At 40.7% G+C, this 17,327-nt stretch overlaps 1 protein-coding gene across 2 annotated transcripts; it reads right to left on the bottom strand.

Moving 5' to 3' along the window:
- Positions 1–606: 606 nt before the first annotated feature.
- On the bottom strand, positions 607–16,531 carry LOC111223455. Of its 2 annotated transcripts, XM_022747611.1 has the most exons (5): positions 16,465–16,531; positions 15,866–16,009; positions 1,833–1,969; positions 786–1,162; positions 607–705 (listed from the first exon to the last, which is right to left on the bottom strand). In XM_022747611.1, the coding sequence occupies exons 2-5, from the start codon at positions 15,903–15,905 to the stop codon at positions 636–638; spliced, it is 624 nt and encodes a 207-aa protein (XP_022603332.1). In that variant the 5' UTR covers positions 15,906–16,009; positions 16,465–16,531; the 3' UTR covers positions 607–635. The 2 variants fall into 2 exon arrangements, with proteins under 2 accessions (XP_022603332.1, XP_022603333.1); XM_022747612.1 differs by lacking the exons at positions 15,866–16,009; positions 16,465–16,531 and having other exon boundaries at positions 1,833–1,994.
- Positions 16,532–17,327: the final 796 nt, after the last annotated feature.

Genomic DNA, 17,327 nt, shown 5'->3' with positions numbered 1-17,327 from the left:
AATGTAGAACTGAAAACTAACCCCATAACCAGAAAAAAAATCCAAACAGTGGGTTTATAGAATTAAACATAAAATGACTTTATAGAAACAAATTCTGGTTTAATGGATGTTTCCATTTTAAACTGAATGAAAAACATTTTGAATCACTCAGTAAAGTAATTCGCTCCACCTCATGGTGTTTATTTTGCATTAGACACAGGGGAAGAATGTTCTGTGTGTGATTCAGTAACCATATCAGAGGCACAGCTTCCTGCAGCGCAGAGAGAGAGTAGGTGGTGGTGGCTCAGCTAGATTCAACCTTCAGAACACTATTTATTGCCCACATTTTAGGTTTGAAGTCACAGGGATACTGTCCATCTGTAAGGGGCTGAGGATTTCATAATATTATTTTGCAGAAGAAACATATAAAAGTGCAAAATAAACACAAACCACTTGCTTGAAACTTTTATTATCATTCTTTAAGATGTGTTTTCCATCACAATAATATAATTATGTTTAAGGGACTAAAGAATTTCAATCATTGGACTCACTAGGCTTTTTTTAACATTCAACTTTAAAACATTTGTCTTTACAGTAAAAACACTTTGATATTTACATGCTATAGTAGACCTGATTGTAGGCCTGTGCAGCCCCTTTCATCCTTTAAAGGTTTTTTCTTCCATCTCCACCTCTTCTGAGCTGGTTGTAAAGTCGAAATCCTCAGCCCTGTGGGAAGAAAGCACAGTGTTTTTCATAACAAAACTTATAGTCAACTTATAATGTCATTAAGGACAAGAGTTACCTACCAGTGCAAGCCAGTGTTAAATAACCGTTCACTGGCCAGAGTCCTCAGGAGGATCCAGAAAGGACTATTTCTCCCTAATCGCTCAGGCAGCGCTGGGTTTGGTGCTTCTCTGATATCAGGACACTCGGCACACATTCGAATCACCTCCCAGGACCGTCCAAACCTCTGGGGCATGTTGGGGTTTGAGTTTGGTGCCCTGTCATCACCAGGATCGCTCTCTCTTCCAAAGCGCATGGGCATGTTGGCATGCATGTGGACAGGTTTGGCAGTGGGCGGGTAGAGCCTGATGATGGTTGGGAGGCTGATTTTGCTGGTGGTCGGGGTCACATGCATGTTGAAACTCTCGAGATCCAAACTCCTGCGGATTTCACTATTTGTCTGTAAAGAGCAACAAGTTGTCTTGACCAGTCTATTCATATCATTTTTTATAACATAATAAAAATTGTATAATTTTCAATGAAAGGAAAAAAAAAGAAAAAATAATAAAGATAATGAAAGAAAAAGTAAGGATCTAGTCATGCTATAATCATATAAAATAAAAATGGATGAATTTAATATCACTTTATACCAGATCAGTTCCAGGATTATGTTTTGTAAACACAATATTTAACACAAACAGTGACTTCCTGTACTTTAACATGACTTGTCCATTTCCATAATAGGCTGATACACTTTCATGTAAAAAAAAAAGATATATGGCATTACAACAACAGTTTCAGTCAATTACGCTGTCTATAGTACAAAACATGAGGAAAGTAGGGCTGTAGATAAATAATATATTGATTACTGATTTAACTGTTTTGTCTATAAAATACTGAAAAATACTGAAAAGGTCTTTAAATACTCACCAACAGCCCCTAACCCAAAGGTATTCAACTCAGCATCATATATGACAAAGCAAAACATCAAATCCTCACTCTTGAAAAGCTGGAATCAGAGACAGCTAATCAATCAACTAATCAATGAATCAACTAATTGTTTCAGCTCTAAAGGAGAACCCAATAAGATAGATGAAATATCTCAGTCGGGTTTATTAAATGTTTCTTACTTCTTGGTGCGGCTGTTTCCTCACAGTGTGTCTTCCGTCTTCGCTGCTCAGCAATGTCTTATCACTGTGAAGTAATTTCCCATAGACCTGGAGGTCAGATGCTGTGGCCCCTCCAAGACCTCCCAGCATCAGGAGCGCTGACAGAAACATTGTGGTCGACATGTTAAAAGCAAGAGACATCTTCTCCCAGGACAGCAACAGGACACATTCCCTACTTCCTACTTACCACACTATCCCCTGCTATTAAAGACCCCTGGAAACATACGTCACATGTTTCATGTGATACAGACAACTACACACATACACGTGCAGAAACAGACACATACACATATATGTCAGCCTCGGCTTCATTTACGCTCTACAAATTCCTGACTCAGTAATCAGTCCTGAAGAATATATTTGAAAAGGTATGTATGTCCTAATTGGGCTGCATTTTTTTTTATTGAAGCAGAAACATGAGAGGAGGTCATAGAAAAACTAAAATAAAAACAGGTGTTCAATGGAAAGAGTGAATGGCACTACCATTCATATACAATATATGTGATATAACGTATTGTCCAGTTCAATTTATGTTGTTTTTCTTTTTACCACACCCTTAATTAATTATATCCACGTTGGTTGTATCAGTTAAGAACAAATTCTTGTTTGCACTAATGAACTGGGAAGATTACAAGGGTATTTTAATGGAATCATGGAGAAAAACAGGACCAGCAGCATTGAAAGCACTGAAAGGAACAGTTGGCCAACACACGGCCGCGGGAGCTAGCGCCCCCTAGCGAGAGCATAATGTTGTTGTAGTGTCGACATGGCCAGTTGTACTGTGGCTCAAAATGACTTCTTACCAAAGTACCTCTGTTTCTCTACTGTCTCTGTTCTTACCATGACCCTAACCATCCTCACGCCACATGCCTTGACCTAATCAATCCAACCAGCGAAGGTAACGATCATTAGCCAATCAGAGGCAGTGTAGGGCGGGTCATGACAACTCTGTAGTAGGGTTCCTAAGTTTACATCCGGCTGCTGTAGCATTGATAGCTAATCGAAGGATTGAATCACAATGGAGGAAAAGCGTCTTGCAGATTTTTTTTTGGCAAACCACCAGCCAGAGAGAGCACAAATGAAGTTCAGCCCTCGCGGGAGAGCGGCTCCACCTGCATCGTTTTTCCTGGGTGAAGGAGACTGCCTCCGCAGCATCACCGTTAGCACCGCCACCATTGAGGGGCCTGCTGCTAACAGGTGTCAGGCTAGGACTGGCTTGGCGGCATTTGAGGAGCCTCTCCAGCCACCCAACTTCAGTTTTCCGGCCAGACGTTTTGGGAAAGAAACTTTCAGCCGTGCATTTACACCAACTTGGTTTGCTAAAAGGAAGCGGCTTCATTATGTGACGGAGTGTGGTCAGGTTGTGTTTTGCTTGCGTGAAGAGGCAGCAGAGGGAAATGGGTTTGTTTGGTGCCCCGAGGAGCAGGACCCAGGCCATCCTGATGGCCACATTTGGATTATTTTATCTACTGGAGCACATTCTCTGCAGCCCAAGGTAAGTTATTTGGTTTAAGCTGCCGCCGAGCAGTTTAATATTCAGCTGAACGTCGCACAGATATACAGTAATTTTGTTGAAAAAATGTGGTATTTGTATTTGCATATGTTCTTGTGTGCAATGGGTTTTTGGACCTATTAGTCACAATAGAGGCATACATTTGGTGGTGTAGTATTGTAAGCTGATGCTGAGCAGTCTAGTATTCAGTTGTCAAATACTCTTAACATGACACTGATATACTGTATCTTTGTTGAAAAAATTGTGCATATTTGGATATGTTTTGTGTGCTGTGTGCAATGGGCTTATGGACGTGTGTGTTGCAATGTTATAGCATTATTGTGAGCTATTATTGTGCAATAGCATTTCTGAGTCCTTTTTTTATAGACTTGGCTGCTGCTGTTGTTGTTGTTGCTGCTGCTGCTGCTTTTTTGGTGTGTGTGTAGTAGTATTTTTGTAGGCCTATGTTGTAATTGTATGGATTGTATTGTATGAGTTGTGGTAAAATGCTCCTCCCACTACAGCACCCCCAACTTAAAACCTCTTCCCTGGTCCTGGTTATACACATTGATGTTTTTGTCTTCGTTCTGCTTGTCACTTCTCTTTTCCTTTGTAAAAGATTCATTTGAAACTTATAGTTGAGATGGACTTGCACACTCAGTCAATCAACAATCAGTGAAGTTTTATTAGCATGCTTTGGAGAGTGCCTATAAAGTTAATGAAAAGCTACAAATATAATTTGCAATGGTTAGAATGGCAAAGGGGAAAAGTTACAAGAGGAACACAATCTCAAGCTGTGAAAACTAATATAATTGACAATAAGAAAATTGTCAAATATAACCAACGTTATTCTTTCAGTAATATGTCATAGCATGCTTTTTTAATCCTGTCAAAAGGGGGATATTAACCCAGAATAATGCCATTATGTCTGTTCTTGTTAGCAAAACAGCTGGGCGTTACACTATTTTAGAAAATGTTACTGAAACCGGAGTAAATAGTATTTAGCTTTGCACTTCTATGAAGCTGCGTTACTTAATGCAACAGAGGTCAAGGTATCCTGACACTCCAGTCCAAAAACACTGCACTTCCTATAATGCAGCTCCACAGCATTTTTTCATTCAACCCTCCATGTCAAGTAAGTGGCTACATCTTTCAACATCTAGTTTGTTATGCAGGCTTTATTGTTATAATTTTTCTCCAAGCCCAGGCTGAGATAACTGATGTAATCATTAGGATTATTTTCTCCTGAAGTAGACCTTTAATTGGGGTAGCTCTTGTTTTGTGTCGTGGCGCAACAGAAGCTGCTCATATTTACTCATTTTCTATCTTGCAGTCGTGTGTTTTTGGTGTTGTTTTAGGGTAAACGTCTTTGGAAAGAGCATAGACTAAACCTCTGACAGGTGAGCATAAGATGAGGTATTTCTTCCCCCTCTCTGCTTCTTTTACCTTTTATTCATTTGCGTCAATAGCAACTGTTGGACAATTCAGCTTTGACAAGTATTTGCAACAGAGGAGTGATGTCACCCACCATTCCTGTTTTAAAGGTGTCGATAGTGTATTTAGATGCACACATGACTCATTGGAGCTGTATTTGCATGCCCAAGAAGACAGAATGTGAGGAATGCCTGGTGTGAGACACAGGGTAAAAAATGACAGCCCTTAATTTGATCCATGCGTTATGACCCTGACATTGTTGCCATTTGCCATGTTGCCATGTTCAGTCCCATCTCTGAGCACAGACGGCATTTAACAGAGTGGCTGAAAGCATCCCAGCGGTGAAGTATCTGAATTGCATCTGGTTTTAGTCATTGAGTATCAACCTTAAGCTGTTTTTTTATGGCTATGGTTTCAGTCTATCTTTCTATATTATCACCTCCCACCTCTCCTCAGCCTTTCTCTTTGTGTTCTTCCTCTCTGACCCTGGCCCCAGCGTGCAGACTATGGGGTTCAGGATTTACGATCCTGTCTCCGACACTTATCCAGAGTCTTATCCGCTGAGGGCTTCCCTATACTTCAAGCTCTCCCTTTGTTCTTTCACCGAGCTCTCTGAGCACTCCCTCAAAGACCTTGTTCTCTGCCGATGTAATTCTCTTTTCTTAATGTTTTTAATGTGCATCCCTCGCCACCCCGGCGGCCTTTTCATCTTTCCATTTTCCTGCTTTTGGCCTCCTCTCCCTCCCCTCCCCTCTGCCTCTCTGTGTAGTCCACTTGCTTGAAAACAGACGGTGTCTTCTTGACTGAAATATAGCCCTGCAGGGTTTTTGATTTAATACACCACAACCATCCCATAAATAATAATGTTTTTTGGCTAATCTTGCATCCATGTTTCATATACTTGTATATTCTGTATATGAGGCATGTAGACTGCTTAATTTCCTGAACCATTTATCTGTTTGTCCAATAAATTACTTTTTGTGGACTCCAGTAAAGCTAATCATGAAGGAAAACTGACAGAGGAAAAAATTAATACAGGCAGATCCAAACAAGAGACGAAAAGGGACAGAAACAGGAAGCAGAGCGAAACAGTCCACAATGACACTGCTGATCCTCGTCTGTCTCTCTGCGTCTGGGATCTGGCAGCGTTCCCAGAATTCCTCTCCAGGACTGGGACACACTCAGATTCCCAGGATGATTTGTGGGAATGTGCTGTTATCCCCCTGTTGAGCTGATTTATGCCCAGTTTTATCTTCCCCCTCACTTAGACATCAGCCGGGTCATCATCACAACACTTTACATGCCCGTACACTCAGCGAGGAGACACATTCATCAAGCCCTTGTGACGGGTTATAGTTTTATCAATGATCAAATCCATTTCTGCCGGATCACTGCATTATGATATATGGGAAGACGCTCTGACGCCGGGCAGACAGACGCACAGGCTCATACTACAGTACAGTATGTGTGGCCAGTGTAATCCTGAGTAGTGTTGTTGTGACTGTGGCGATGATGATGGATTCTTGTCTGTCATATGACTACATCCAATAAAAAAATCATAAAATCATAAATCATAAAAAATTAAATCTTTGAGCTTATAGAAAGTCCAGGAGACAGACATGGACGCACACAGGGAGTGGTACTTTAATGTCTTTCCCCAGAAAGACAGCAGGAGTTTTATGCTTAAGTATTTAACATGTTACACATTCAGAGGCCTGAGCATTTTTGGAGCTGTAAGCAGAATCTGAAACCCCCCCCAACACACACACTGAAATCAGCCCAGGAAAAGACTGTAAATTATCTGGGTTGGTTTCCTTCTAATGAAAGGTAGTTAACCTGTAGAAAAACAGGATGAGACATGATGGTATTACTTAAAGGACTGGCCCGACAATATTCTATATTTTTCTTATTGCCAACAAGTCTTAAGAAAAGACCAAAACCAACAAGGCCTTTCTCTTTCTGACCTTCCGACTCACCCAACCTGTCACTGGCCCTCAATCCCAACCTTATTAGTTACCACTGAAGTAAGCATAGGTTTAGCTTGCCTGTGCCTTGGTACAACTATGCATGTACACAAAGCTTTGGAGCTGAGAACATAACTGTGGTTTTTGCCTCCCCAGGACACATTATTGAATGCTCCCTGTAAAGTTTCTGTCTTATTACTTTAAGAACATAAGTGCATCTTTGGTATAGTAAATACTGACAAGAATAATTTATTTTTTTTGCCCTTATTTTTTTTACTAACTTAATTTAGGTTTAACTGTTGGGAAGTTTCATTATGAAATCACTAGAGGGCACTCTATGTTTGAATGATCAAATCCAGAGTTTACAGATTTGTTTGTAGGAGCTGCTTGTTTATTCCTATATCTTAAGCTACCTTTTCTCAATTTAGCAGTCCTTCTTCACTCACTTCATTCATAAATCTATCACTTTAGTTTAGGATCTATATGGTTGTTGTCATTTATTTTGTGTTGTATTTAGTGCAGAACAGTGTGAGTTGTTAAGCAGCGTGGTGCAGAGTGAGTGGTGTAGTCCACCAGGTGGCGCTCACACACTTGTTCTTTGTAGTGGAGGAGGAGCACCTAAAAAGAGGTGGAGAGTCAGAGGAGGAGGCCCTCCTAGAAGTAAGAAGGAGTGTCCCCAGAAAAATGGGAGGTGTTTTCATGGCTGTCAACAAGGGGAGGTGCCAAATGCCCTGACCAATCAAATCCTAGTAGAAATTCTCCAATCAGCGATGCAGAGGAAAAGCCAGGAGAAGCAGTCAGGAAACTGAGCAAATGACCCTTGATGAGAGAGGGGGTGGGGGGGTGAATGGGAAGGATGAAGGGATGAAGAGGGGCCCTAGGAGAAGAAGTGGTGGTTTGGTTGAAAAATATGCCATAGCATATGTTTTATCTTTTGTTAAAAGATATATTCCTCTTTCCAAACACAAGTACTAAGGGACCATTCAAGTGTAAAGAGGTAAACAGCACATGGATGATAGAGAAGATGAGAGATTGAGGTTCAGCAATAAAATACAGCAAGAAGCAAAAATATGGTGATGAAAAAAATAGACAGGTGAGTTACTGGAGAACAGAAAGCAATAAAATATCAGGGAAAATATGATGTATCTGTCTGATTAATAAGATGTGAATGTGCAAGATTTAGAAATTCCTGCTGTTTGTGGTGAAAAAAAAACAAGTCCCTGTCGTTTTGTTGTTTTCCTTTCTACTTGATTGGAATGTTTACATGGTCATTTATCTGTTGAGTGAGTTTCATGATCGCTGGGCCCTGGAAACCTCTTAAAAGCCTGGTGCATAAATTCCAAAGACACTTGTGTTAGTAAGAAAATAAGCATCTTTTACTTCACTCTTGTTGCTAAATGAAGGGCTTAGATTTTGTAAATGTTTTTTGTGCAGTCAGAAAGATAAAGAAATTAAGTAGAGAAAGTGGCTTAGAAGACGCTCTTTCCCTCTTTTTCACCTGACCTTTGGGGTTTCTCTCTGCTCCCAGTTAGGTGACCAGTTTGGCTGCTGTTCAGCAGGTCACTGGAGGTCAAAAGTCAACCTAGACACCCACACAGAGAGCTATACTGTGACCTCCAACCCCTCCCTGCCATGCAGCTGAACCCTGCACAGCACCTAAAGCAAAGCAGGGTGAGATGGAAGAGGGAGTGAGCAATGCTGCATTTTTGAACAATAAAAAATCTGATGTGTTTTACTCCAAAAAGCACATTTTTAGTTTTATCCAAACCACTTAAAATTTGCCATGTGGAAAAAGTCAGATTCAAGTTTTTATTTAGTTAGTTATTTTCACGAATTCTGAAATTGTTGTCCTGATTCTAACTATAATGCTCGAGATTCAACTGTTCAATATTATCTCTAATTGAATAAATGAGACTTTCATACAGGGATAGGAAGCATGTGCTGCTCTGAATTATTTATTGCTTTATGTTGAGTGTTAGAGAGACAGCAGGCTTAGAAAAACATGAAAGGAAGCAATACCAGAATTTGATTTCAAAGGAATATTTCTCTTCTTAATGACTGGTTATTTATTTTGACAATTTCTCAATGTGCCTGTGTTGTGTTTATTTGCAGAAAAATTGACAGAACTTGACACGTCAACGAAAAGGACTTGATTAAAATACAGAACTTTATTACGACAAAACTGTATTTGTACTACACAAATACCGTGTAAAGAAATCTATAAAAAAGATCTCTTCCATGCTTTGCCTTTGTTTGGTTTTCTTTTTTAGTTAGTGCACCAACTAAGGCTAAAGAAAGCTATTGCAACGTTAAGTAATGCCAAATTTGAAACTGTATGTTGAGCCATGTTGCTTGAGTGTCTGTCAGTTCATGTACTGCCTGTCCTAGTGATGGGAGAAACACACAAAAGCTTTAATTAAAACAAAGCAGATATAATATAACAGCCCTCTAAAAGTCCTCCATGCAAAAAATGGCTTAAATACAAATATTGAAGTGCATGCACTCAGCTGTGCACAGTTATAGCATGAACACTCATGTTTCACTTCCAGGAAGCTTTCAACCTCTGGTGCGTTAACCTCCATAAATTAATCAGCGTAAAGTAGTTATGTTATATTAAATGCGCTGTTGTGCTGTTATGCCAGTGTATGTGATCTCTTTCTCATCATGTTAGAAAACTGAAAGGTTTTTCTAAAATAATGTTACACTTGCTTTGAAAATATTTTTATATAAAACAATAGTAATGAGTTCTTAGTCTGAGGGGAAATTGTTTTAAAAATGTACAACCTATTCTAAAAGTTGGAGGCCATAACAGAAAAGTGAATTTCATAATCTGTGGCATTTAAAGTAACACGGTTAAGACAAATGATGATCTCTGAAGAATTCCCCAACATTTACAGATGACCCACCAGCTTTTAAAAGGACACAATATTGCATATAGAAGATGCATCACATCAGTAATGTCAGTGATATTGGATGGAGTATCACCACAGTCCAACACAGAAACTTGATTTTTAGTGATTGTGTTAAAAGAGCTTTAAAGGTAAATTTATTATATGTCCAAAAACCATTCAGAGGTCAACTAACAAGGATGCACGGTGGCACAGGGCTTTTACAATAGTCTTCATCACTGTGCTTGTATGACATAAGAGAGAAAGATTTTACACTAGAACCAATATTTTAATTGAAATATTTGATTACATTCTCTATAGTAGACAAAGACAAACTATGTCCACGGACTAAATCTGTTTCTGATCTATTTTTGCTAAGTATAATAATCACAAGTGTGTTTATGTTGTAGGTATAATAAAGTTGTAAAAGTTAAATGTGTTTTAATTTTAATTGTGATTCATTTATCATCATGTAATTTATCAGAGGAAGCAAGTAAATGGCTTCAAAACAAAAGAGAAAAAGTATTAAGTTTAACAAAACTGAATGAAAGAGGCAGACGCACTTGAAAACAGCACTCAAGTACGACACTGTCCTTATTGAGTTTCTCTCTATTTCCACACATGCACACGCTCAGTATACAGTTATGTGTGAATAAAATACTCTTATCCTCTGATGGTTTGTGATGGGTCTGCTGTAAAAGCATCCCCACTTCTCCCCCATTTCCCCTCCCTTTCCCACTCTCTTCTCATGCCATTCCCGGCAGCTAGAATTGTAGTATACAGTATGTGTGTGTATGTGTGCGTGTAAGTGTATATGTGTGTGTGTGTGTGTGTGTCTCACATACGCACAGAGGGAACTTGATCCGGACCATAGCTTTCAGCACGGCCTGAAGGATCCCCAGAGTTTTGAAAGAAGAGAGGGAGACAGAGAGAGAGAGCCCAATTTGACCTCAGTGGAGGTTTTCACAGGCACACACACAGAAACACATACATACACACACACACACGCACACATACACACACACAAACACACACAGTGTAGTGTAGCACTGAGTGGTAGGGACAGCTGTGGGATAGTGACATCATCTTTAGTTGCCGACTTGTGTATTTGATCTGATCTGAGTGCAAGATTGAAACTGAAACACCACACTGCTCTCTGGACCCACATCCCCTGCCAGAAAGACTCAAAGTGTCTGAGTGTCTGAGTTCGTCTGTGTGTGTGTCTGTGCTTGTATGCACGGCTGCATGTGTGTGTGTGAAGGTTTAAAAGCACCAATAAAAACACAACGTTGAACCATACTCCTTTCTCTCTCTCTATCTCTCTCTGTCTGTCTGTTTGCCTCTTGTTGTCTCTCTCCCTCCCCGTCTGCCTGCTGATTGATGAGTTGTATATATTCCTTGTGGTAATCAGATCCTTTTCTTCCAGAGGTTGCTGTAAATACAGTCAGCAGAAGTGCCAGCCTGCCAGGCAGACAGCCTGACTGTCTCTGGCAGGGATTTAGCCAACGCTCTGAAGCCTGGCATTGTGCTGTGGTGGGCCCTGAGGGCATGAGCGAACACATGATGCCTCCGTAGGACGAGATCAGTGCACGCTAACGGTGGTGTGTGTGTGTGTGTGTGTGTGTGTGTGTGTGTAGTACAGAATGAGGGGTCATCCTCGGTCTCTGTTAACATAGACGTGTAGATTCATTAGACATCTTGACTTGATTTGAGCAGTAAATTAGCTGTTACATGGAAATGAGAGGAGCAGCGAGGTGGTGCACTGATGTGACTTTTTGCGGTTTGGTGAAGATGACACAAGAGGGAGCACACACACACACACACACACACACACACACACACACACACAAACAGAGACTGACACACTGACGTAGACCCCACTGTTCGGATGTGTGTTCTGAGAGCTATAGAGGTGTGTGTGTGTGTGTGTGTGTGTGTGTGTGTGTGTGTGTGTGTGTGTGTGTGTGTGTGTGTGTGTGTGTGTGTGTGTGTGTGTGTGTGTGGTTTTCAACATTAAGCCAGGGTATGGAGAAAAAATGCAGCTTTAAATGGCAAACTCAGCAATCACCACCACCACAATACCGAATTCCACAAAACAGCTTAAACAAAACAACATGTTTAGATGGTTGTGCATTAACACACACACACACACACACACACACACACACACACACACACGGACACACAGAAAAAGGATGCTTTTAGCATTTGCTAATGCTCGTTAAATAATGGGACCAGACATCATGTAGGTCTGGACACATACTGTAAGCTTCACATCCAGATGGAACAACGTGATAGCAAATTGAATCATGCAGATGAGACAACACATTTGCATCATAATCAGTAATAACCTTTTTACTTTAATGTTAACTACATGGCTTTGTTTCTCTGCTCTAAATGGATGTCTGCATTACTGTGAACTATATGACAGTTTGGCAAGCCAACCCTAACTCAAGGTACACTTACTTGCTTTTCTTGATCTTTCAACCGTATCACATGGTCTTCATCGATGGGACCTTTTGTTTTTTTTCTGATTATAGTTTTTTTTTTTTTTTTTTACCAAAACAACATAAACATTTTTTATAATATTTCCTTAAATTTGCTTGATAAAGAGCCATGACCAAGGTATATACTGAGTGGAACATTTGATAATTAAAAAAACAGCAAGTACATTTTAAACAATAATCCTCAATGGAAATTAAAATGGCATCAATAACAACTTTAAACAACAACTTAAATACGACAGAAAATGCATGAAAAATTCTGATAAGAAAAATACGACTTAAATTTATGAATTAAATTAAGCTTTGTGACTATAGACCATATGGCCAAAAGTATGTGGAGACCTTTGTCCACATACTTTTGAGTATTTGTGGTCTTGAGCTGTTAGATTTGAATATAGTCTTTCCAGCATTTTGGGGGAAAGATCCTTTTCTGTTTTAACATGACCATGTTCCTATGTGCAGAGTGAGTTAAAAAAAAAAAAAAAAAAATTTCCTGAGTTTGGTCTGAAAGAACTACAGTGGTCTGCAAAGAGCTCTGAAATAATCAATAATAAAGATGAAATAAGAATAATAAAATAATATCAAATACACCGCCTTTGGGATGAACTGGAACTCAAGCCAGGTCTTATTGCCCTGAATGAATGAATGCTCTTGTGAATGAATGGGAGGAATTCTCTGCAGCCAGTTTCCAGTGAAGGCTGTTGTAGCCGCATATTAATACTTATGTTTTTGGAATTAGATGCTCAGTTGTTATGTGTGGGCGTAATTCTTGGATGTCCACTTCGTAGTTTGTGTGTCCACATACTTTTGGCCATATACAGTGGGGTCCAGAAGTGTGAGACCACCTTAAATTAATTTTGTATTCTCAAAAAGTGGGGCTCTACTTAAAACATATACTTAGATGTTTATTTTGTTTTGACAGTGTTCACTGCACTTCACTGTTATGCCAATAAAGCTTGTTTGAAGTGAACTGAATTGACACATTGAGAAACAAGAGAGCAAGAGACAAAGAGACAGAGAGAGAGAGAGGCTAATGAAAGCGAGCAGAGGGCTACCACCCACTGAAGCAGACAGCACACACTGTCTCACTCTACAGAAAGTCAGCATAGACACAAAAGGTACAAAAGCCATCTGGGCTAGGCGGCTACGCTACATCCAGAGACAATAGGGGCTCATTCACACAGTCCAGCCCAGCCAGGGCCATCTGCTCTTGGTGAAAGTGAGTGGGAGAGGGGACCCCCTGTATCTCCAGGACCCCCAGAGTACAGCAGGATGGTGGTCTGAAATCAGCATAATATTTGAATCAGGGTATGAAAATATGAATGAAGATGAGCAACTTCACAACATGAGCCAACACAATGGAGGTGGTGAGTGAATCAGGCGAGTGAGGCTGCATAAGCCTCCTACATTGGGAATGAGAACATGTGTGGTGTTTTTCCTGAGCAACAATGATGAAAGGAGAGCAACTGTTACGACAGCGGGGGACAGGATGGCAGAAAGGGATTGTGGATGCATGCAAACATCTATACATACAGCACACAAGCACAGATGCACACTCATTGCAACATAACAGCAGCCATTCATCATGCAGTGGAAAATGAAACAAAGAGAGGCGTGAGAGAAAAATAAAGAGACGCTGAGAGCAGAAGCCTTTGACTTTTGTTTCATCTTGTGAATATCACTCGGCAAACGTTATGTGGCATCGTTTGAGCTCAGAAGTCTGGTAGATTTATTGAGATACAGATCTGTCCCCAGCGATGACGAGTCTATACTTTAGCACGGTGAATGTTCATGCAATAAAGTCATGTCACGGCATTGCATGACAGTAAGGCAGCCAGAGAGAGAGACCATCTCAAACATCTAAGTTTGGGATGTGCAACTGGAGCGTTGCACCCACATAGAAAGCAAACCCCCACCGACACACATATAAGCACGCAACCACAGTAGGTCTACATGCCACACATAGACATTACAAACATGCAATCACGAAATCTATGAACACACATAATGTTCATCCTTTAGCATCAAACCAGGGGATTTCCTACTCAAATATCGTATAGCCTATTTATTACTCATTAAGCCTCTTTGAAAGAAAACCACTGTTAAAGTTTTATGCTCATGGACACGGATGCTGAGCTTTAACCCTGTAGTTTAACATCACAGGAGACTTCGGCCACATAAAAAGTCACTGTATGTCACATATACTATATGTGCTGAACGGAAATGTGTCAGACGTTGCTGTGTGGGTTGCTCCCATGTTGAGGAGTAAGAATTTTCCATGTTTCTCACATCATCTTCCAGCTGATTACTGTTGTTGACTAATCTGGTTTATGTTAATCACATTTTAGCTCCAATGCTCCAATCGAAAATTTTTATTCAATGGATGAATTGACTTTGTTTTACGGTCGATCGTAGTGACAAACCCACAGAGAATTATCAACAAACTCTGCAGTGTGCGTCACTGTTTTGGGTCATTTTCACTGATAAGCGTCATTTCTCGGCCCATAGCAGTCGGCTGTTGGCTCTGTTTATTGTGGGCAGTCAGACAAGGTTAGTAGCTAGCTAGCAGTTTGCAACAGAACAAAGTCTAAAACACAATGTAGGCAAAGATAAACTCGCAGACTTGCACTTGACTGTCATCAGGCAGTTGTTGTTAAGCTGTATCAGATATAATGACGACATGTGGGTGTTTGCCCTCTGCAGATTCTTTTATTGAAGTGTCAGCACTGTCAGCTCAAAGCTTTTGTGTAGCTACTATTTTCTGTCACTGACTGTTTACATTCGGTGTTTGTGCAGACAGCTTAACAATGTTTTTAGGCCTGAGTTTAAAGTGACTTAGTGGAGACTGTCTACCTGGAGGTGTGAGTGTCGGTGTGCAACTGTGAATCTGTCTGCCTCTAATTTATGTGCTGAAACGCAGACAGGGAAACACCTGAGTTGACTTGGAGACGCTGGACGTCAAAGCAGCCGCTGATGAGAGATCCCGCGTCAAAATTCATGCTTTGCGCTAATGAATGGTTTTGCTCTCAAAGACAACCAGCGACTGAAAGTGTGGAAATCCCCCTCAGCTGCTGACAGACAGTTGTCAGAGGCCTCAGATTAATGAAGGAGACTCTCAGTCAGCCGATTCCCAAAGGCCGACACAGCTCATTCCCGAGGCCTTTAAGTAGTTAGAGGATATATGTTTACACAGGAACTGTGAACTAACAAATACATGTGCTTGCAAATAATTTGTTATTTTTAAAATGAAACCAGAGCTGGAGTCATAACACATCAGCTGTTCTTTGTGCCTATAGTGTTTATTATGTAATATTTTATTCTGCAAGCCAGAGCTCTGTTGCTCGACACTATTTTGCGTCCTGGGTGGATTGGATTTTCCGGTATTATTATGTATCTGCATCATATGTGAGTTAAGCATCTGTATCACATCACTCTCTGTGAAGGATGTTGTGATGATGAAGAGCACGGAGGAAAGAAAGGTTGAGTGTTTCATTTCATTTCACTTCATTTTTCAATGAAAAACAGCACCAGGGACATTTGATGACGGCAACCGTGGAAAAACAACAAACTCTTAATAACTCCCAGCACTGACATAAGAAGGAGCCAAAACTGAGCTGCAGAAGGGTCAAAGGGTTGATGTCAGCCGGCAAACATAGCTTATGAGAGAATTTAGTAAGTCAGTAAAGTAATTCAGTTTGTTCATATCACTTACTTTCTCCAATGAAGATAGCAGTAATCAGCTGATAAATCATGTCCTTTTCTGTGAACACACCTCTGTGTTTCAAATCATGTGCAGGTGATTTCTATCAGTCACTGTGTGTCCTTATTGCCAGCACTTCTGGAATTTCATTTCTGCCTGTGAAAATGAAGATGAGTCAACATGGAAACATTCAGAGAGAACTTTTTTTTCCAGCTTAACCAGAACAAATCCACCTACAACTCTTCAATACACTCCTCAGTGGTATATTCAACGGGAAAGCAGGTCAGGAGAGCTGGATCTGGTTGGGCATTGTGGTGACAGTTGTGGGTATGTATTCAATCTGCAGGCTAACCGGACTGAATGTGCAGAATATAGTTAATGTGTACTGACAACAACAAGGCTGCTCTGTGGACAGTTTGAAAATCAACAACTGTCTGAACAATATCCTGGTTTTCCAAATCCCGTTCATTAGAGGAATCCTGACTTGATTCGATGACATGCCATCTGTTTATCTATCGTACATGTACATTAATTCAGAAAAACCTCTTCTGCTTCCACTTCTTTCTCTCTGTCTATGTTCTGTGTGTGTGTGTGTGTGTGTGTGTGTGTACCCGCAGGGCAGAAAGAGGTTTGTGACAGGCTTTGACAGGTACGGCATGGTGGCAGACCTCCCAGCTGTCAAACAAACAGACAAACCAAAGAAACCAGAGATAAAGAAACCAAAGATAAAGAGTGCCGATGCAAGGAGAGTGACGGACCGATGAGCTGAGAATACTGGGATGGGTACATAGAAATGAATGAAAGACAAAACATTAGAATAATAAATTATCCTCTGTCACTCCCCATATTCCTCTTCCCTCCATCCCACCTCTCATTTCTTTGCCTCCCTTTTCCTGTATGATTCCTCGCTTAGCTTTCTTATCTGTCAACACCTGGCTGTCACCTGGACAAATGGTAAAATTGCACCACCTGGTTGCATTGCACAAGCAAATCCAAATACACCTCAAGTGCTGTGAGTATTGTAAACTTGCCTGAGCATGAGGGAAGTTGATCTGTGAGCGCAAAGAGCTGCTTCCAAGTATGAACATGCAGTCGGAAGATATGCAGACACAAGAGTCAGAGTCAAGAAGAGAGTTTGGAAAAAGAAATTTGGAGGAAATCACAGAATGAGGATTCAGGGAAAAGTAATGCAGCTTGGAGGGTGTGGGCAAGTAAGAGAGAGAGATCTTTGTGTGTGTGTGTGTGTTTTGTGTGTGCGTTCTGTTTCCTTGATGAAAGGCTGTTGACGGTTTAGTTGGAGTGTGCTGTCAGGGCCTGTCACCTTGACAACCAGGCCTGTATTTCACTCACTCGCTAAAGAGAGAGACCGAGAGAGGCCCCTGGCTTCTAACCCCCTGTCAAACCAATGTATACACTCACACACACACAAACTCTCTCTCACACACACAGCAAATTCATCCTCCCTATTCATTTA

This window comes from Seriola dumerili, unplaced genomic scaffold (assembly GCF_002260705.1).
Source record: "Seriola dumerili isolate Sdu_G_001 unplaced genomic scaffold, Sdu_1.0 BDQW01000110.1, whole genome shotgun sequence".
Lineage (NCBI taxonomy): Eukaryota > Metazoa > Chordata > Actinopteri > Carangiformes > Carangidae > Seriola > Seriola dumerili.
Note: the sequence above shows the minus strand (reverse complement) of the source record. Positions and strands in the feature narration are given on the sequence as shown.